General features: G+C 53.6%; 2 protein-coding genes across 2 annotated transcripts in view; both read right to left on the reverse strand.

Moving 5' to 3' along the window:
* Nucleotides 1-9,545, reverse strand: part of ARHGAP4 (Rho GTPase activating protein 4) — a 21,358-nt gene extending 11,813 nt beyond the window's left edge. The window contains exons 1-5 of the mRNA XM_056809708.1: nucleotides 9,307-9,545; nucleotides 1,234-1,441; nucleotides 918-1,080; nucleotides 394-456; nucleotides 1-29 (exon numbers count right to left, since the gene is read on the reverse strand). The exon at nucleotides 1-29 is cut by the window's left edge and continues 163 nt beyond it. Of these exons, the coding sequence (XP_056665686.1) occupies nucleotides 1-29; nucleotides 394-456; nucleotides 918-1,080; nucleotides 1,234-1,441; nucleotides 9,307-9,373 (530 nt within the window). The 5' untranslated portion in view covers nucleotides 9,374-9,545. The remainder of the gene's footprint in view (nucleotides 30-393; nucleotides 457-917; nucleotides 1,081-1,233; nucleotides 1,442-9,306) is intronic.
* A 640-nt stretch (nucleotides 9,546-10,185) lies between these two features.
* On the reverse strand, nucleotides 10,186-21,110 carry NUDT16 (nudix hydrolase 16). The gene is made up of 3 exons (XM_003342270.4): nucleotides 20,949-21,110; nucleotides 20,550-20,825; nucleotides 10,186-10,460 (listed from the first exon to the last, which is right to left on the reverse strand). Exons 1-3 carry the CDS (start codon nucleotides 21,084-21,086, stop codon nucleotides 10,293-10,295), a joined length of 582 nt encoding a protein of 193 aa, XP_003342318.2. The 5' UTR covers nucleotides 21,087-21,110; the 3' UTR covers nucleotides 10,186-10,292.
* Between the last annotated feature and the right edge of the window lie 19 nt (nucleotides 21,111-21,129).

The raw sequence follows: 21,129 nt of genomic DNA on the forward strand, positions 1-21,129 counted from the left end.
GCCCGATATGTCTGGTAGGTTTTCATGGCCTGAGGGGAAAGAAAAGCCAAAGTATAGCTGAGGCCCTCATCCGCCAGCTCTTTGGCACCTCCTTCCATAAGAGGTCCGGCCACCCATAAGCTATGCCCCCTGGGGCATTCTTTTTCAGGGGGCCAGGAAGGCCAAATGGCAGGGCTAGAGGAAGTCTAGCCAACTCCCTGCACAAGGGACCCAGGACAGGAGACTGCTTGGTCTGAGGGGGCCTGAGAAATGTAAAGCCTAAGCCAGCCCAAGGGAATGACAAAGGGCCAGAATTCGTGACCTTGGAAATGGGCAGGGTCCTTAGAAAGCAGAGAGCAAAGGCCTAAGGGGGGTAACCCCCAGGCCCAGGCCACCCGCCCTGCCCGTCTTTACCATCTGTAGCTCTGACACCACTTTGAGCATCTCTTCCTGCAACTGCTGTTCCAGGTCTTTACTCTAGGGAGGAAGGAGGGAAGTGGGGAGGTTGTGGGCCCTGGCATCGTGCCCACCAGAAAAAGCTCTGGAGGCCCACCCACCACCTGCCACTCCCCACTGAGCCTGTGTCCACCTGATACTCCTGTCAGTCATGTGAGTGTCTTCTCTGACTACACACACATTTCCCATACGTTCCCAAACACTCGTGCCATTCCTGGGGGCTCAAATACCATCCTAGCTACCTTGGCATAAACCCACTGATTCTTCAAGGCCCAGCTGAGAAGGCACCTCCTCCCTGGAGCCTGCCATGCTGGGACCAGTGCCTTCAGGGCTCTCTGTTGTGGACAGTTCACAGTCCCATCATCCCCCCTGCATCCTATGCTCTGTTCTCAGCTCAGAGGGGCTGGCTGCTGCCCATCCTTGCCCTGGCACGGAGCCCTCTGCCCCTGGTCCCCCTCCTGTGCCTGGCCCCAGGCGGTCACCTTCTTCACCAGGCGCCCTACGTCCTCTCCAATGTGACTGAGCTGCTGGACCAGGGGTCCGGCCAGCACCTCGCTGAGGGCCCCGTGATCCCGGCTTTCCTGCCGAGTCTGCTGCAACAGCACATACCAGCAGTGCAGGGGAGACAGAAGGGATGGCTCCTTCCTGGGGGGTGACATAGGGGATGGGCCAGGGGCATTGAGGACCCGAGGCCCCCCCTCCCCTCCCACGGGCCCTTGGCTTTACCCAGCTGAGGCCCATCTCCCGCCCCCCTTCTCTGGTCAGTCCTCTGATGAAGCCCAGCCCTAGCCCCGATACCGAAAGTTCTGCTGCTCTCGGTCCCTGGCACTGGTCCGGCCTCCTCGGCCCAGGAACCTGTCGCTGAGCTTCTCCAGTCCCTTGGAGTATTCCAGCTCCACCTCAGCCCTGCGCCGCATGAACTCGCCCAGATCCTGGAGCAGTTCTCGCCGAAGCTCCCCTTGACCATCCAGGCATCGGAGCTGTTCTGCCAACTGACATCGGATCTCTGGGGAGAGAGTGGAGAGGGTGTTCAGCACCCCAGAGGAGTAAGGACCCACCCAGCCACCCACAGCACAAGAGAAGGCGGGCAGGTTCCCAGCCTGAGCATGGGCCCCTGGCCTGGAGCACACAGACCAAGCCAGAAGTCAACTCGTGGTAACAGTCCCTCCATTCCTCCATCCCACTTGGCTTCCGTCAGAACTCCTTATGCGGGCGCTCAGTCCTCTCCCAGGCTCACAGAGGCCCTCTAGTCTAACCCCCCTGAGAGACAGATGAAGAAACTGAGTGATTTGGCCCAGGTCACACATAGGAGTACTGATCCACGTCAAAACGAAAGCTGTCCATCGAAATGGATCTTGGGTAACTTCGTTGTTTGGCTGTTCAGTTGTTTTCCAGTGTGACTGTTCGGGAGACCATTTATGGTGTCTTCTTGGCCAAGATCCTGGAGTAGTCTGCCATCTTCTTCTCCTCCAGCTCATTCTCCAGAGGAGGAAACCGAGGCAAAGAGGGGTAAGTGGCTTGCCCAAGATCACACAGCTCTGAGGCAATGTTTGAACTCAAGACTTTCTGACTCCAGACTGGCACTCTGGCAGCACCACTTAGCTGCCTCCTGCAGTTGAATTACCATTATTATTGTTCAAAGGGGGGGCGGCGTTGATGTAGAGCTGAAAGGGGCCTCAGAGACCAGCTAGTCCAGCCCCTTCTTTTTACAGAAGAAACTGAGGCAGTTAAGGGACTTGGCCAGGAACCACACGCAGCTCCTAGGCCAGAAGGGACCCCAGAGGCCAGCAAGTCCCACCCCCTCATGTGACAGAGGCCCAGGGAGGAGAAGAACCTTGCCAGGAGTCCTGGACATCAGACCCTAAATGGAGAGCTAAAGGAGGCCTCCAGATCCATCTAATTCAATGCCTTCATTTTAAAGCATTTTGCTTATTTATTACCAATCACACGTTATAACAAATTTCCATCTAAGTTTGCCTAAGGTAAAGGATCGAACTTATCTCCCTCCTAGCACTGGCAGGCACTTCAGTCTGGGTTATTTGGTATCATCATTCACCCCTTTGTTTTAGAGGAAACTGTGGCCCAGGGACCAGCTCAAGGTCAAACAAGTAAGCATCTGAGGGAGGATTTGAACTCTGCTCTTTTGACTCAAGAGCCAGAGGTCTTTCCATTGAACACCATGATGTTTCCAACTCCCTGAGAGACAGCATGAGGTGGAGGAGCCTTGTCCTTCAGGTCTATACTGGCCTACCCAATCCCCACTCACACTCACACACGTTGGCACACTCAAGACTTCCTCCTCTTCCCTTATAGAACTTTCTCTCCTCCTCCTCCTCCTCCTCCTCCTCCTCCCTTTCCCCACAGCCATCCAGTGGCTCCCAGCCTCTCCGCTAGGCTTTCAGGCCCAGCTTCTAGTCTTTCTCTCCAGGCCCCCTGCTGTGGCATAATAAGAACAACAATAATAACCTCCAACTCGGAGCAGCCCAACCATGGCCGGGTGCCCAGCTCCTCCTGCCATCTTTCCAAACTCTTCCTCTGAGCCCAAGGAGACAGTTCACCAGAATAACCCTGCCTGCCGCGTGACGCAGACCCAAGGGCTCACAGGACCACACAATTTCAGGGAGTCACAGCCTAAAGGACAAAAGACCTGAGACTGGCTGGGGAGAGGAGCATGACATACACATGCCTGCCCTGCCCAAGGACTTGACTCTGGACGGCAGAGCTGGAAGCAGGCAGTGCGCAACGTTTGCCAAGAGGAAGTATTAGGTCTGGAGCACCTAGGTGGTACAGGGGACAGCGCTCCAAGCCTGGGGTCCAGAGGATGTGAGTTCAAATCTGACCTCAGGTACTTCCTAGCCATGTTACCCTGGGCCACTTGTTTCAGCAAGTTTGCCTCAGCTTCCTCATCTGGAAAACAAGGCAGAGAAGGACTTGGCAAACCACTCTGGTATCTTGGCCAAGAAAACCCCAAATGGGGTCACCAAGAGTCTGACACGCTGAAAAACAACCAAACAATTATTTGTGTAGCATCCTGAATGGAGCCTTATTAGGAGACCTGGCGATGAAACAACATTCAGTCCCTGTATGTGAAATTTCAGTCCAGAGGAAACCTCCATTCGTGACAGAAAGAGCCAGGAGCCTGGGAATCAGGAAAGAGCTGCCTTTGAGTCCTGCTTCCAATACACACCAGTAGCTGTGTGACTTTGGATAAGTCTCATAACTTCTCTGAACATTGGTACTCTTATTTATGGAAAGGGGACAGTACAGAGGTCAGAGGAGTGTTGTCAAGACCAAAGGAGAATGTGTTAAGTGTGCCTCATAAACCCTGAAGGCCAACATAAATGTCAGCTCTTATTGTCAATAAAAATTCATGAGTTTAAATAATAATAGGTTAGATCAGTGATGGCGAACCTACAGCACGGGTGCCAAAGATGGCAAGCAGAGAGCTCCCTGTGGACACATGCCGCCCCCCCAATCCCGGAGTTCATTACCAGAAAGGCAGGGGGACCAGGATGGAGCTGCTCCCTTCCCCCTCTCCACCATGCCTGAGGACATTTTTTCACTTCACCTGTCCCTCTACCCAGCAGCCCAATGGAAGCGCTTCCTCCTTCGCCTGTGTGGGTAAAGAGGGGGCGGAGCACACCCAGCACTCAGGGTGAGGGGAATGGGGCGTGGCACATGGTCTCTGGGGGCAGGGCACACAGTCTCTAAAAGGTTCATCATCACTGTGTTGGATGTTTATGGTATTTAAAAGCTTACAAAATGCTTTATTTCCAAATGACCTGTGCAAGTGGTAGGTAGTATCAGTCTCATTTTGCAGATGAGGAAACCAAGGCACAGAGAGATGATTTGATTGACTCACAGCTCCAGGCCTATGGGTGGAGGGAGCCCCAATTTTCTCACTCATAGCTTCCAGACTTTGGTTAATACTGTTCCCTAGGCCCAGGATACCCTTCCCTCCCCTCCCCTCCCCTGTATACCCATTCAATCTTCTTGTTGTTTAGACATTTGCAGTCATGTCTCACTCTTCATGATCCCATTTGGGGTTTTCTTGGCAGAGATACTAGAGTGGTTTACCAGATGAGGAAACTGAGGAAAAGGGGTTGAAGTGACTTACTCAGGTCACATGGCTAGTAAGTATCTGAAGCTGGATTTGAACTCAGGTCTTCCTGACTCCAGGCCCAACACCACGTTCTCCAGGAAGGCTTCTTGGACTGCCTCCTCATACACTACGCTCTTGATCATGTCCTCCATGGAGCTCAGTTTGGGAGATCCACGAGGGCAGGGATCAGGTCTGAGTCCAGTTCTGTACTGTCTCTAGTACTCGGCACAGGGGCCTGCTCACAGCAGACACCCAACCAAGTTTGGTTCCAGTCCCATGAGCGGGTTATCCTCTCCTGCTTTTGCTGGCTCTGTTGTCTGTCCACCCATTTCAAAGTGTGTGTGTGGCCCCAGTTCGGTCCTAGGCCTTCTGTAGTCGCCCTCGGAGGGCAAACTCAAGAGTCTTTGTCCCATGTACCAGCAGTCACGTCTCTACGGCCTTCCAAGGGCTACAAAGAACTCTTCCCCACCAAGCTGGGGTCCGCTGGCCAATGTAGAACAGCTTCTAGGCAGGAAGCACTCGGAAGTTTGTTCTGCATTCAAAACAGTCTTTGGTGGAGACCATCCTGTCAACTGCATGATAATCAAGCCCATTTCGGGGGGCTGCTGATTTATAGAAAAATAGAGCAGGCTCCCCACCCTTGGGCCTAAATCGGCACCCGGGCATCTACCACAGCTTCCAATCCATGGTGTCCAAGAGCCAAATCATCTAAATCAGCTTTCCTCAGTCTGTCTCTTTCTGCCAATGGAGTCTGGAACATATGGCCAAGCTTGGGGTACGAACCCCAGGCATCGCCGCCTAGTCCTATCAGTTTGATCTCTTAGCCCTCCTCACTCCTAACTCGGACTTTGTGACAGTTGGTCAATGTCAACAGCATTTATCAGATGAGGACGGTGTGCCTGGCACTGGGCGAAGGAGTAGAGAAAGAGGCAAAAGACGGGCTTTGATCTCAAGGAGCTCGCCGTCTAACCGGGGAGAGAGCAAATGAACATAGATGGGCTGGGGAGGGCTTCCTGTAGGAGGCGGGCTTTTAGTTGGGACTTAAAGGAAGCCAGGAGTTAGCAGTTAGAACAAAGGGAGCATTCCAGGTGTGAGTGCCAGTTAGAACAGATAGAAAGATGGAGAGTCTTGTTCATGTCCCAGAATTCCTTGGGGAGGAGGGGGCAGGTGACAAAGAGCTCTGAAAGCCAAGTGGTGCCTCCAGGCCTCCATTCCTTCCCTCTCTTCTCCTGCAAAAAGCTTTGCCAGACCTCATCTCAGCTGACCCTCGGGAAACATTATTACCTCCATCTTAGAGATCAGGAATGCTCACCAAGGTGATCCAATTTGCTCATGCCTTCAGTGTAAGTGTAAGTAAAAGGTAGGATTCAAACCCAGGACATCCTCCAAGCCTCACACTTTTGCTATTCACTAGATTGTCTCCTACCTAACCACATTTCGAACTCAAGTTTTACTGAGTCCTTCCTACAGATGTGGTGGGGGCTCAGCAGCTCTCCTCTTGGGTCACCACCCTTGAGAGCCAGAAGCCTGGCCACAGGAGATCTCCTGAGGCCTCCAGCCCGGCCAAGCTCCCTTCCTCCTTTGTTTCCTGTCCCTAAGCTCTGGAAAGCCCCTGGGCTGCCTCCCTTGACATTACTATTTCCTTCCCCTCTGGTACCAGCCAGGCTTCTCCTCCGATCCCACCCACCAATATGGAAAGCAGCACCCGCTTCTACCAGATCCCCTAAAAACGCCTCCATCCCTCCCTCGTCCTCCCCTCTCACTGAGCTAGCTGGATGAGGCTGGTGAAGGGCCAACTAAGGAGCAACAATTAGCCAAAAAACCTGATTGCCAGTTCCGGGCTTAGAGTTCTGTTGAGGCAGGAGGGGCCTTCCTTAGCCAGTCTCTAGGGATATTGAACTCCACCCCTTTCTGTGCTCTGGCGATGGGTTCCAATCCCTCTAGGAGCAAGTCACCTCTCCTCCTGGGCCCGTTTCCTCCTTTACAGAATTCGGAGGGCGGCTTCTGAGGTCCCTTCAATCTCTAAAGTCATGAAATCGTGTTGTTGATTTTTTCATCTTGGTAACAACTCTAAAACAGAAGGGCAAGGGCTGGGCAAACGGGGTTAAATGACTTGCCCAGGGTCACACAGCTAAGAAGTATCTGAGGCCACATTTGAACTCAGGCCCTCCCCACTCCAGGTCTGTCATGGTAATAACTAACACAGAAGGGCAAGGACCTGGGCTTAAATGATATGTCCAGGGTCACACAGTTAAGAAGTGTCTGAAGCCAAGTTTGAACCCACTCTGGGTCTGTGGCTCTATCTACTGAGCCACCCATCGGCACCTGTGAAATCTGGTTGTGAGACATGTCCCTTCTCCTAAGACAGACACTTCCTACTTCATCACATAGGGTCCTTGCATGGTGGGGAGCCAGTGCTCAAGCTGGACAAGATCCCCTCTGAGGCCCCACCTGGCTCAGATTCCAGAAGGACCCTCCCTGAACGAGGAACTTGCTCATCAGTCTTCCCGTCTTCATCGTAGATGGTTCTCTTCCTCAGGAGAAAGTCACACCTGAACGCCGTTGATCTTGGGGGGATTTCTCAGCCCTACTAGTCGCCCAATTGCCCCTCCCCGAGGCCCCGAAGATGAAAAGTGACTTAAAATTCACTTCATTTGGAGAACTCCGTCCTCCTCTTTAAGACAGACTGATGCACCACAAGATGGCAGAAACGTTGGACCAGTGGCGGTTCGCTGCCCCACACACAGGCCACATACTGTGCCACAAATGCTGACGTCTCAGACGTAGGTTCGCTCTACAGACTCCACCATACACACATTCCTGGCGGACACTTCCCAGCCAAAACCCATGCTTCCCCTTAGCAAGAACAACAATCAGCAAATATTTGTTAGCCAATGGTTGGGCTCCAGCAGGGCCAAAGGTTAAATGGCATTTTAGGTTGCCTGGGCCTGGAGGGCAGCCGGAGGTTTGTGAATTCAAACAAAATGATGACATCCAGCCTGATTCCGTTTGTTCATGACCACCCATGTTACGGGACTGTGTGCTGCCTGAAAAGGAGCTGGAGGGGGCAGCTGGGCAGCTCAGTGAGTCTAGAGCCAAGTCTGGAGATGGGAGGTCCTGGGTTCAAATCTGACCCTGGGCAAGCCACTTGACCCCCATTGCCTAGCCCTTACTGCTCTTCTGCCTTGGAACCAATATGCAGTATTGAGTCTAGGACGGAAGGTGAGGGGTTAAAAAATGGAGTTGGGGGACAGGGATGGAGGGGGTAGGAGTGGGAGTGACATAGGAAACAGATGGCTGGGCAGCTAGCGGGCATCAGAGGTAGATAGATAGGCCCAGAAAGGGAAAGAAGAGGGGACCCAAGAACAATGGAATTTACCAAGGGGGCTTGGCGATAACCGACGACTGCTCTCTGACGCGTCCTATAGCTCTACCCATAGCTACATGCCAGTACCTCCACCGGGAGGCACAGCAGCCTGCTAAACGAGGGGAGGTGAGTCGGGGGCCTGTAGGCAGTTCCGAATGAGCTTTTTCCTCAGCCATGCTGGGGGCTAGCTGGGGGGCGGCCAACTGAGGCCAAGATGGCGTTTTGGCAAAGATCCCGATAAATCAGAGTGCACCCTGGGGGCTGGGCCATGCCAGGCCAGGCTAAAACAAGTGCCTAGCATGTGTGGACAAGGGGACTGTTTTAGACCCGAGGATAAAGGAGGGAGGCCAGCCATCCTCTAGTACCTGGGGGGGATTGGCTGGTTTTGTTTGGCCAAACTAGATGCAATGGGTGGAAGCTGTAGGGGGCAGGTGGAGTGGGCCGAGGAGCCCAGGGCTAAGAGATCTTGGGGATCACAATGCGACCCTCTCCATTTACAGACAAGGAACCGAGGCCTCAGTCTGCCCTAGGCCATCCAGCTTCGATTGGAGCCAGCACCTCCAAGGCTTAGCGAGGATCCCCATGAGCCCCTTGTTCTGATTAGAGATGAGCTGGCCAAGATGGCTCCCGTTAGGGTCTCCCATAAGGCCAGTCTCTAAACCCAAAGGCTGGGAACACTGAAGGGAGATGCCTATGATTTGCATGGAGGAGGATGAATATTCCTGGGTGGTGAGGGCAGGGACTTTCAGAGGCAAGAGTTCCTCTCCTGCCCAGAGGGCCAATGCTTTGTGGGGTGAAGCCTGGGGAGGATGGGAGGGAAAGCAGTGGCCAAGGCATCACCAAGGTGATGGGGGGCAGGAGGAAGAAGCAGGCTAACTTCTGGGGTGGGTCAGCTCCGGTGGGGGCTAGGCCGAGTTCCTCTTTCTCCTTCTGGCATCTCAGGGCCACCTCCACGCCTGCTGGTGCCCTGGTGGTTTAGTCACAGAAGCCTGGCAGGTCAACCCTCAGAAGCTGCCCTTTGCCAGGCTCTGGCCCTACTTTGGCTGTGTGGTCAGGAAAACCCCAATTCCCACACATTAGCTATGGGGCCCTGCTTGCCTCAGTTTCCTCATGTGTCAAATGGGGCTCATGATAGCACCTCCATCCCGGGGCTGTCGGGAGGCTCTGGTGGATCCCAGGTGATGCAATGTTTCTTCCCTCCCCACCACTTCTTCCATCCAGCTCCTGGGCCCCAAAGGGAGGCCAAGTCCGGAGGGAGATGAACCGGGGGAAGGGAAAGGGGGTGAAAGGCCCTCCGAGCCCAGGCAGTAGGAAAGGGGAAGCAAGGCGCCACAGGTTGCAGTCTCTCTCCTGCCCCAGAGTTCCCGCCCCGACTTCATGGACGGCCTCCTGCCCTTCTCACCTTTGACCTGAGACTCATAATCGGTCAGGGACCCCCGGTCCTTCCTCAGTTTCCCGTGGGAGGCCATGGCCGCAGCAGCGGCACCTCTCGACTGGCAGCAGTGGACAGGGATCAGAGGCAAGCTGAGGTGGTTGGAATTGAGGCTCTTGCAACCTCCTGGGAGAAGAGGGGTGCGAGGTCCCTGGAGTACCCCCCGCTGATCAGCCCCTGCGCCCTGCGCAGCTGCCCGCCCAGAGGGGCCCGCCGAAGCCAGAAATGAGAAAACAGAAATGAGCTCCTGGTGGGAGGGAGGAGGGAGGGCAGGGGGAGGGCCCAGGGAGGGGCAGCCAGCCTGGGGCACTGGCGAGAGGATACAGCTCGTGGCCAAATTCCAGTGCACCCCCTCCAGCCCAGGCTGAGATGACAGGAGGGGTGCGGTGCAATTTAGGGTGCCCCTTGCCACCCAGCACCCCCATCCCCTTTGGGGTGAAGGAAAAGCTCTTTATTTCTGTTTCCCATCCCCCCCCTGCACCCCAAGGTGGTAACCACTTCCTGGCAGCGGAAGGAGCTCTTTTGCCTCCCCCGACAACAGTTGGGGCCCCGGCCCTCCCAAGGGGGAAGGGGACTGAGGCCAAGAAGGCTGCTGGCCGGTGGTCCCTGGTTGACACCAAACAGAACCTAACCAAGGGGCTGGGAGACACTGGGGAGTCCCTGTCCACTGACACTCACACCCCGGGCCTCGGGTTCCACGTGAGCTCCCCTCGTGGGCCACGGGAGTGGAAGGAGCCTGGCATGGCCGAGAGAGGAAGGAAGGCTGACCAACTGGGCCAGCCAGGGCGCTGGAGGAGGATGGGGCAAGAGGGCGACGCAGAGAGGGCACCCAGAACCAAATGCACACGGTTTGTTCCTGGAAATCTGTAATCAACAGCATCAGCCACAAAGGGGAACCTCCCTCCCTCCCCTCCCCTCCCCCAGACTCCGCAGGAGGAAGACCCCTTCGGGGCTCCCTAGTGGCGGGCGGGGGGCAGCTGGCCGACTTCTAGGAGCCCCAGGCCTTGCAGGGCTTCCATCAGCTGGTCTCGGGCAGCACCTATGAAGGAGTTCTCCAGGAAGGCGGGGAGGCCTCCGACCCCATCCCGAAGCGTGTACAGAGGCACCCGCACGAGGCCCAGCACCTGTGGAGACACTGAATGTCAGAAGAGGCGGCGGGAGACAGTGACTGGGGCCCGGAGGACAGAGCACCAGGCCAGCCCTGCCCTCCGCTTCTAGGACGGCAATGCAGAAGAACCTGCCGCCCCTGAACTTTGGGCCAGCGTAGTGTGTGGGGCTACCTCCCCGGCCCCTCTGTGCTTCCCGAACTGCCTTCTGGGAGCACGCTTCCCAGGCCCATTCAGAGCACCCCAGAGCTCCCACCCCTAAAAGATCTGGGAACCCAGTGCCCAGAGTTGAGCGGACCTATAATCAACCAATCAGAGGCTGGGAAGATGGCTCGGCTCCCACCCTCTCTCCCACAACCAATAGTAGGCCTTGTCTCCTACCCTCGACCCCCCCCCCTTCCCCTTCCCAGCTGGCCTCTAACCTCTGAGAGTCCCTAAGCACTCAGGGCCAACAGAAAAATCCCCTCCCCCTAACCTAGTCAGTCTGGGGTGGGGGCGCCCCTCCACCTCCCTTTGGGGTGGGACCAGGAGGCTCCCTGAAAATGGCAGGTGCCTGTATCTCCAATCGCCCCACCTACCCACAGTCAGTTGCCCAATCTGGCCATCCCTTCTCCCCAGCAGCTCCCCAGGCTGACCCAGCTCGCTTAGGACTCGGACCCAGAACATTCCCACAGCCTCCTAACAGGTCTCTTTGCTTGAAGCCTCTCCTACACAAAGGGATTTGGAGGCAGATCCGACCTTGTGGCTCCCCTGCTCACCACTTACTTAACAACCTTTAAACTCCTCTTTCCCTTTTAATTCCCCATGCAGAAGAGTGGTCAGGGCTAGGCAATGGGGGTTAAATGACTTGCCCAGGGTCACACAGCTAGGAAGCGTGTGAGATCCCATTTGAAGCCAGGACTTCCATTCACTGAACCATCTAGCCTTGGCTCATCTCACCCACTCTCGACACCTCCTTTGGGATGACTCCTGGGTCTCTAGGCCCAACTGTGACCTCCTCTGAGCTCCACAGCCACATTTCTGACTCCCTAAAGGCCATCTTCCAATGGCCAATGAGAGTGCTCCTCCAAATCCTGTAGTCATGGAACTCCCCAGTTCTCAGAGTTGGAGAGGAACTGGGGCCACCTAGACGGGCCCGTATCTGAAGGGAATCCCCTCCAAATCCCAGTCCTAAAAAGTGCCATCTCTACCCAGTAGTCTTTCCAAGGAAAAGCCACAACATCCCAAGGGGATCTTTGACAGAGGTATGAAAAGGGGAACTGGGACATTCTTTGGCCAACGACCCAAATGCCTGGATGAGGCCCAGGAAAGGAGTTTCTCTGGTCCATGTGCTGGGGGCTTAACTATTTTTAAAGCGTTTGCTTCAGCAGAGCTCTCCTTCCACCACCAACACCCATGTCCAACTCAAAGACGATCCCCTCAAAGACCTAACAACAGAAATGCCCACTGAACAACCCACGGAGGAGGGAAAGGGCCACGTTGCTGGGATCCTGGGCCCTTCCATCTCTTCTCAGCTCAAACCAGTTACCAGATACTCAGTTCCACCTCCAAAATCTCCCTCAAATCCGCCCCCCTTCTTTCGCTCTGACCTAGCCGAGGTCCTCATCACCACTAGCCTGTGCTATGAAATAGCCTCCCTCCGGGTTTTCCCAGCTCCTCTCTTCCGACTACTTCAAGAACAATCTGTCTTCCTCTTAGACCTACTCAGAATGCTCCTCTGCTCAAAAATCGGTCATCCCCCAAGGACAGCTCAACTCTTCTACCTGGCCCAAAGGCAGTATCTCCAAGCTAAAAGGGCCCAAAGGCAGCCAGACTCCAGCTGTCCCCACTGGAGCATTCTGCCAATGAGGAGCCATCCAGCCTTTGCTTGAAGACCTCCAGGGACAGGGCACCCCTTCCATGTTAGGATGGCCCTTTATTGTTGGGAAAGCTTTGCTGACACGTGATCTACCCGTGTCCCTCCGACACTGTTCCACCCAGTGTTCTTGGTTCTCTTCTGAGTTCAAGAACAAGTCTCCCCGACATGACAGCGATCATCTTCCCTGCCCACTTCGCTTCTCTTTTTTCAGGCTAAACATGTCCAGGTCCTTTCAATGATCCTCATATGCCATCTCCTATAGCCCCATCACCAGCCCAGGGGCCCTCCTCAGGATTCCAGCCCTTCCTAAAAGGCCATGGCCAGAAGGGAGCACAATTGCCCAGGGTAGGAAGGGCAGCAAAGCCTCTCACCTGCCTAAGCTGGGGCACTGAACATCCCTTTGGGCATCCTAGCTTTTGTGGCATTTGCTTTCCTAGCTGCCAGATCCCAGAGCCTTTTTCTCACAGAAACTCCTATCTCACTAGACTTGTCTCATGCCAGACCTAGGGAGCCGACTCTTTAAATGCAAGTACAGGACTCTACATGCTGGTCCTTGGAGCACACCAGGCACGTTAGTTAGCATCTTGGAAGTATGGTTGATGTATTGATATTGTACCCTATATTCCTCTAGCCTCCATTCTCCTTCTCAGGTCACACCCACAGATAAATTATATAGGAACGGCTGGCGGATCCTATAGTCTTAGAATCAGGTGGAGCCAGGTCAACTCTAGATCAAATGGCCTTCTCAGCTGTGCGACTCTGGGGCCTCCGAGTTTCAAAGGCATCAAGGATGCTGGTGGTACTGTGTTCAGGGAAGCTCATCCCTTCTAAAGAAATCGCATGTTCTTGACCTATTACGTGGATCTCTATTAAATGTCATCTTATTAAGATGGTTTGGCCCCTCTTGAGATGGATTCTAGCCCCCAAATGTTCCCAGCAAGGGATTTGGGTACTCTGAGCCTCCAAGTCACTGACTGAAATGCTAAAATGACTAAAAGGGAAGCACAGATCTCTGGGACACTCTCCCGGTGTGGCCTGAACCAGACTAAAATGCAATCGGGAAATATTTCACAAAATTAATAAAAGACAATTTCTGACAAAGCAATGGGTTCAAATCAAGAAAACATCTAATGCCCAGTGGATTTACGCGTCGGCTATGGGGGGTGGGAGGGAGGAAAAGAAAATGATCTATGTCTTTAACGAATAATGCTTGGAAATGATCAAATAAAATATATTAAAAAAAAAGACAATTTCTGTTTAATCATTTCCAGTCCTGTCTGACTATTGTACCTTTTAGCAAGATGTAATTTCCTCCTTCATCTCTTTTAATCAGATCTATTTTTGCTTTAGCTTTTATCTGAGATCATGATTATTATGGCCACTCCTGCTTTTTTTACTTTAGATGATGCATAATGAATTCTGCTCCAGTCCCTTACCTTTACTCTCTGTGTCTACCTGCCTCAAATGTGTTTCTTGTAAACAATACATAGTTCGATTCTGGTTTTTAATCTACTCTGATATCCACTTCTGTTTTATGGGTGCATTCATCCCATTCACATTCACAGTTATGATGTTGCCTTCTGTCTTATTTTCCCTTTTTGATCCTGCTCTTTTCCCTTTCAATCTGTTCCTCCTCACCAACGTTTTGCTTTTTATCACCCCCCCCCCAGGCCCTTCCCTCCTATTATCACTCTGCTTCCCTTGTCTTACTCCCTTCCTACTTCTCTGTACGACAAGATAGGGTTCTATACCCCAATGAGTATGGTTGTCATTCCCCCTCTGAGCCAGTTACAGTGAGAGTAAAGTTTAAGCACTGCCTGTTACCACCCTCATCTTCCCCACCCCCCTCCACTGTAATAGTTTTTCACACCTCTTTAAGGTTAGATAATTTACCTCATTCCATCTCTCCCTTCCCTTTCCTCTCCATCTGGGGTTTTCTTGGCTGAGATACCTGAAGAATGGTTTGCCATTTCCTTCTCCAACTCCCTTGACAGAGGAGGAAACTGAGGCAAAAAGGGCTCAATGACTTGCCCAGAGTTGCACAGCTAAAAAGTACTTGAGGCCAGATCTGAACTAGGGAAAAGGAATCCTCCTGACACTCTAAGCACTGCAACGCCACCTAGCCACCCTGCCAAATACAACAGCAGACAGATAATACCACATTTTAAAACAAAGTCATTGCCCAGCCCCCTGGGATCCCTAGATACAGGTTCAGATTAGCGGCCCCTGCCACTACCTAGTCTGAGGGTGACTTAGGCCACATCTCTCCTCCTCTTCCATGAGGCGAGGGAGCATAAGTAACTTTGCTGAAATCCATCTGTAGCATCATCTCCCCAATCTACTCTAGTGACCCTGTGGGAAAAGGCAATGAGAACAGGCTAAGAAGACCGGGTCTTTGGGAAGTCATGTTTGGGCTTAGAGATCACCGTAGCCTTTTCTAAATGAGCAACGGCCATTCATTCCTTTAATAATATAGCCTGGAATTTTCCCAAGAATCCATCAGATTCACCAACTGACAGTTTACTCTGCTTTTCCAATCCAAAGATCTTTCTCCTGGGCGAAGGACACGAAGGTACAAAAGCAAATACAACCTCCTCCTCTTCCCCACCGCCATCCGTTAAGATTGTTTGATAAATTTGGCCTTGATGATGCAAGACATCTGGGACCCTCTTCTACCATCATCCTCCGTGACCCTGGTGTGCCAGCCTGCCGCTCTTCGAAGGCTCATTGCCACTGTCTTCCCCTTGCCCCGATGCTACGATGCCAGCCACACTGTCCTGTTCTCCCCATGGAAGATACCTTCTGTCCTCCAGTCCCTGCCCTTCTGTTTGCTCATCTTCACCAGCTGAAGTCCGAGTGAAAGGAGATTCCCAACCCGGGACTGTGAGAACTGCCCTCCTCAGCTGACTCTTACGGGGTGCTCTGCATCCGGCGGGCCATTCATGAAGGTGGAGTCTGCTGTTCCTTCTCTCACTGCACTCTCACTCCCACTGCACCCACCTTAGCACAAGCACTTCCCAAGTCCCCTGAAATGAGCTTCTTTTACAAGTCTAGGAGGGACACGAGAGCCTGGGCCTGCGTGATGACAGAATTCACACGACTTGGCAACAGATTAGATATGGGGAGAGACATGGAGTCAGGGATCGAGGCTGATAGATCTAAGTGACTGGAAGGATGGCGATGCCCTCAAAAATAATAGGGAAGTGGGGTAGCTAGGTGGCTCAGTGGCTTGAGTCAGGCCCTGGGTTCAAATCTGACCTCAGACTTATTCTAGCTTTGTGACCTTGAGTGAATCACTTCACCCCCATTGCCCAACCTGTACCACTCTTCTGTCTGAGAACTGTATTGGTTCTAAGACAGAAGATAAAGGTTTCTTTTTTTAACCCTTCCTTACCTTCTGCCTTAGAGTCAATACTATATATTGGTTGTGGTAAGGGCAAGGCAATGGGGGTTGACTTGCCCAGGGTCACACAGCTGGGAAGTGTCTGACGCCAGATTTGAACCTAGGACCTCCCACCTCTAGGCCTGGCTCTCCATCCACTGAGCTACCCAGCTGCCCCATTTGTTCATCTGTTTATTTATTTATTAAATTAAAAAAAAACAACAACCAACAGGGAAGCTCCCTAACTCCACCATCCATTTCAGGTCACCTAGATGTCAGTCTCAACTCCTCACTCCATCTCACTCCTCAAATCTAATCTCTCTTCTCTCCCCTGGCCCAGGCCCTCATCCCCTCCCTCTTCGACCCTTGTCTAAGGCCTGCTACTGCCTAGGCTCAGGTCTCCCTGGTGCTCCATCCACTGTCCGCTTAATCTCAAACCTTCTTCCCCAAGTGACCTTGGCACCCTGCAGAAACAGCACAGTGTGGTGCCCCAGGCCTGAATGCTCTCCCTCCTCACCTCCCCTTTTGACTTCCTTCCAATGCCAGGCAGTGCTCCTTAACCTTAGGGCCTGCCGTCCCTCCAGCACTGGATCATCTCCATCCATCTTAGCTGGTCCAAATCTGGTTTCCCCAGAGTCCTTTGCATGCTGTCTCCTATATTGGACTGGGAACTCCTTGAGGGCAGGGATTGGCTTTTCTTTTAGACCCCCAGTGCTTGGCACAGTGCCTGGCACATAGCAGGCCCTTAACCAATGCCTGACTTCACCCAGTCTACCCAGTTCTCCTCCCAGTGACCAGCTTGCTGTTCCTTGAACCTGACATTTCACCTGGGGAACCTTTGTGCAGGTCCTCCCCAGTGCCTGAAAAGTCCCCTGGGATCCCCCTCATGGTTATCACTCCCACAGCGGGCACCCCTCCACACCGCACTAGATAATACTAATAGAACATAAACTCCCTGAAGCCAGGTGCCATCTTGGTGTTTAGGTTCATTTCCCAGGGCCCAGCTCGGCACGAGATATACCGGAACATTATGCCCTGGCTCTACCCTCCTGAGTCAAACGGAACAAGCTTAATGGCCTCTTTGGATCCTGGAGGCCAGTTATTCTCACAGTAATAGGGGCCGGGAGGGGCCTAGGAAGTCAGACAGTCAGGATCCAGAACAAGAATCCCTTCTTCCTCTGCCAAACAAGGAGTCCCTCTGCCTGAAGGTCTTTCTAGCAGACAGGGAACACCTAGGCAGCCCAGTCTACCTTGGCATGTCAGATCATTGGCAAGTTTCCCTCTAGCAGCCCAAGCCAAGATCTGCCTCTCTGCACCTTGTCCCCACACGGTGCTCGTGCTCTGGTTCAGAGCTCCCAGCCAAGCCCCACCCTCTTCTACAAGACAGCCCTTCCAACAGGCAACTCACTTCTCTTATTCCCCTCAGAGCACTAGGGCCTTCAATGCCCAACTGCTTTGGAAACTAGGGCTGAACAGCTGAACATGCCACCCCACCCTGAACCCCCACTGAGGAAGGACACCACCATGTGGTCAGGGAAAGGACACTGTTTTTAACAGCTGCTGAGAGAAACAGAATGACAGGATCCTAGATTTAGAACTGGAAGGGACCTCAGAGGCCACCCAGGCCAACTCCCACAAAGGAAGAAACAGAGGTATGGGAGGTAAAGTGACTTATCTAGGGTCATCAAGCTAGTCTGAGGCAGGATTAAAATCTAAATCTTGCTAACTCCAAGTTCCAGACTCTATTCACTATGGCAAATCTCATATCACATGATACATGAGTCAGGTGAGCACTTTTGGGACAACCCTCATTTTTTGTTGTTGTTGGGCATCAAGGTGGTGCTGCAATGATTAGAGCACTGGGTCTAGGGTCAGGAAGACCTGGGTTCAAACCCAGCCTCAGACATTTACCAGCTGGGTGATCTTTGGCAAGACACTTCACCTTGTTTGCCTCTGTTTCCTCATCTGTAAAATGAGCTGGAGAAGGAAATAGACAACCACTCCAGTGTCTGCCAAGAGAACCCCAAACGAGGACATGACTGAACTGAGGTTCAAAAAGCATGTTACATATATTTCACTCATAGGAGCTTCCCCCAAATCCCACAAGGGGCCCCCAATGGGCATTATTATAGGCAGTCATCAAAGGGCCCTCAACTGCCTTCTACTTCCAATGGTCTCATTTTACAGATAAGAATCTGAGGCTGATAGCCAAGAAGGGATTTGCCCAAGGTCACACAGCCAGTAAGAATGAAAGGGGATTTGAACCCAGGACTCCCTGATTCCAGATTCAGCACTGTCATCACTGTGCCATGCTAACTTTGATAGATACCTGAGATGAGATCACTAAATAGGTCTATGGCACCATTTCAAAATGAATTAGAACCAAGTTAAGAGTGAATAAGGGCAAGAGAGCAGGCTCTGGCCCCGGGTTTCACTCTGGTCCCTCTGCTCTGTAACTTAACACCCATCAATCCCTGCCTGGGCGCAGCCTGAACCTTCCCAGAGAGATGTAGTGCATGCCGCAGGCAGCCTGGTGCCATTAAAAGCACACCATGTCTCCAGTCTGAGGCCCCAGCTGGAAATACCACTGGTCTGCTTTATAGTGGGGCCTGGGGCAAAACTCGGCCCCTCGTCTATAAAATGTGGGGCTGAGGCCAAATGGCCTTTCCCTTCCAGGCCGAAACTCCCACTATCATCCCACTGTCTCAAGCACCAGGGGGAAGTCGCAGGTGAGTCTGTGAATAGCTTGCCACAAAGACGGAAGACGCCTGGTGGAGGGGAGAGTTCATACCAGGGCTGGGCCTAGAATTTCACAGAATACCTCCCAGGGGAGAGGAACCTTAACACAGAGGTAACGGGCGGGTCGCGGGTCCCTGCGTGGCCCCAGAATGGGCAGCTCTTGAACTCCGCTCACCCCTAGAGCCAGTCAGTGGTCCATTCTTCCTCCCCAGCCTCTCCCCATTTCTTTCTTCTCCATTCTTAAAGCCCTCCACCCTCACCCCAGTTCAGGTCCTCAACACCTCGAGCCTGGAGCCTTACCAGAGGAGCCTCCTAACTGGTTTCTCTAGTCCATAACCACGTAGGCACCCAAGTGACACTAAGGGCTCCATTGGCCCCCTATTAACTGCACGATAGAACACAAACTCTCCTTGTAATGGAGTTTCTAAAGCCCTTCAGGGCTTAGCTCCCACCTTCCTTTCCTGGCCCATTACCCCCCTTCACAAACTCTCCCCTCCCTGCCAGTTGGCCTGGCTTCTGTAACAAGCCATCCTGACTTATTGCTCTGTGCAGGCTAGCCTATCTGCCTTCCCTTCAAAGCTCAGCTCAGATGCCCCTCTCCTCAGAAAAGCCTTTGGGGATTTCTTCATTTTGAGTTGCCCCCACCCCAAGATTTCCACTTAACTGTGTACCCTTATCTGGGCAAACATCAAAATGCTATCTTAAACGCCGCAGGAGGCTCTCTGGCAGCTGTGTGGAGGGAGAGACTGGAATCTATAACAATAGTCCCAAGCAAAAGGCAATGGGGGGCAGGGGCAGCTAGGTGGCTCAGTGGAAGCAGGCTGGGACACAGGAGGGCCCAGATTCAAATTTTGCTTCATATACTTCCAGCCGGGTGACCCTGAGCAAGTCACTTCACCCCCGTTGGCTGGCAATATTGATTCTAAGACAGAAGTTGAGGGTTTAAAAAAAAAAGGTGATGAGGGTCTGAACTAGAATGATGGTTCTGTGAACAGACAGAAGCAGATAGCTGGAAGGAATCTCAACACAGCTCAGTGACTAATTGAACAGGGCAGGGAGGTGAGGATGATTCCAAGGACCTTGGTGTCCTCCCCTCCAGAAAGGAGGGAAGCTGACTAGGGGCGGGCAAGCTGGGAAGTTCTGTTCTGGACACAGTGAGTTTGAAATGTCTACAGGCCATTCAGGGAAGAGTTGTCCACTAAGGATTTGGTGAGACAGGGAAAGAACCTAGGCTTAGAGGGACAAATGCAGGAGCCTCCTTTTTGCCTTTGTGTCCCCAGGATCTAGTACAGCCCCCATTGAATCCATGCCCATGGAATCAACTTGAATCAAAGGCCACCCAGTATCCAGTACTGACAATTCCTGCCAGGTTCTTGCCAAGTACTGCTTTGGCCCTTGTGCTGGGCATTAGGTGGAGCCAAGGGAAGGGAAGGACCCAGGCTGGGTCCTGTCGGCCCCTGAATGAACCAAAGAACGAATGAAGAGCAGCAGGACCTCACTCTGCTCTCCACATCTTTGGGACAAGCAAGAGTCAAATCTCCATTTTCGGTTTAGTGCCTGCCTTGGGCAAGGTGGGATTAAACCCTGAATCTCTAAGGTTCCCTCCCATAATATCTCTGATGGCTAGAGAAAAGGGGAGGAGGCTAGGAGTGATTAGAAGGAGGGCTCTGTAGAGACTGGGAGCCCTAAGGAAGGGAGCCAGGCAGGGTGAGGAGAATTCTGTTGGAAAAGGTTAGGATTATTAGATCACAGGGGGCACAGAATTCCAAGGCTGAGAAGGGGGAGGAGCTCATATCATGGGGGGGGGGGGAGGGGCGCCAAATTCAGGTTGAGGGTGACCAGATTACTTAGGATAGACTACAACTAGGCCAGGGGGAGGTGGAATAAGGGTCTAGCCTAGGGGAGGGGACCGTGGGAAGAGAAAACAGGGCCCCCGAGGCAACTGAAAATTCGACAGAGGGGAGGGGCTGGGATTAGAGGATTGGCCTTAAAATACCCAGGCAGGAATGGGAAGAGGGCGATGGGCTAAACCAAAATGGATGGCCGGAAGGGTGGGTGCCTTGAGGAAGAAGGGGGCTTTCGGCTGGAGATGAGGAGGAGAAGGGAGGGGATGAGAGAGGTGCCCCACCTCCAGCCCGTGATCCTTGGCCCGGGGGGCTCCCGCTTCCAGAGCCAGGATTTGGTCCAACGTCAGCTGCTTGGCGTAGAAATGGGCCACGACGCGGGGCGGGGGGTTGGCTGTGGCGTGGGAGCTGCGGTACTCCGCCGGGCCCACGCTGAAGGCGGCCGCCCCCTCACCCAGCTCCTCCAGCAGCTCCCGGTTCAGGCCGGCCTCCAGGCTGCCGTCCTGGGGGTCTACGAAGCCGCCTGGGAAGCCGAGCCGGCCATCAAAGCGCATCTGCATCTAGAGAGAAAGGGCGCTAGAGTGAGCGGGCCCGCCCCCCCCCACCCCGCCGAGCGCGCCCGCCCCCCCACTCCGCCGAGCGCGCCCGCCCCCCATCGAGATCCCTCGCCGCAGCCCCCTCACCAGCACGGCGTAGCGCAGCGGGATGCGGCCGAACAAGCGGCCCGGGTCCGGCGCGTAAAGCAACGCGTGGCACGCGTGGCGCCAGCTGGGCCCCAAGTCCAAGGCCTCGGCCAAGCTGATCCGTCGTACCCCGGCCATGCCTCGGCTGCCCGACGGCTCTCGGCTCCAGGCGCAGAACTCT

This window comes from Monodelphis domestica, chromosome X (genome assembly GCF_027887165.1).
Source record: "Monodelphis domestica isolate mMonDom1 chromosome X, mMonDom1.pri, whole genome shotgun sequence".
Classification (NCBI taxonomy): Eukaryota; Metazoa; Chordata; class Mammalia; order Didelphimorphia; family Didelphidae; genus Monodelphis; species Monodelphis domestica.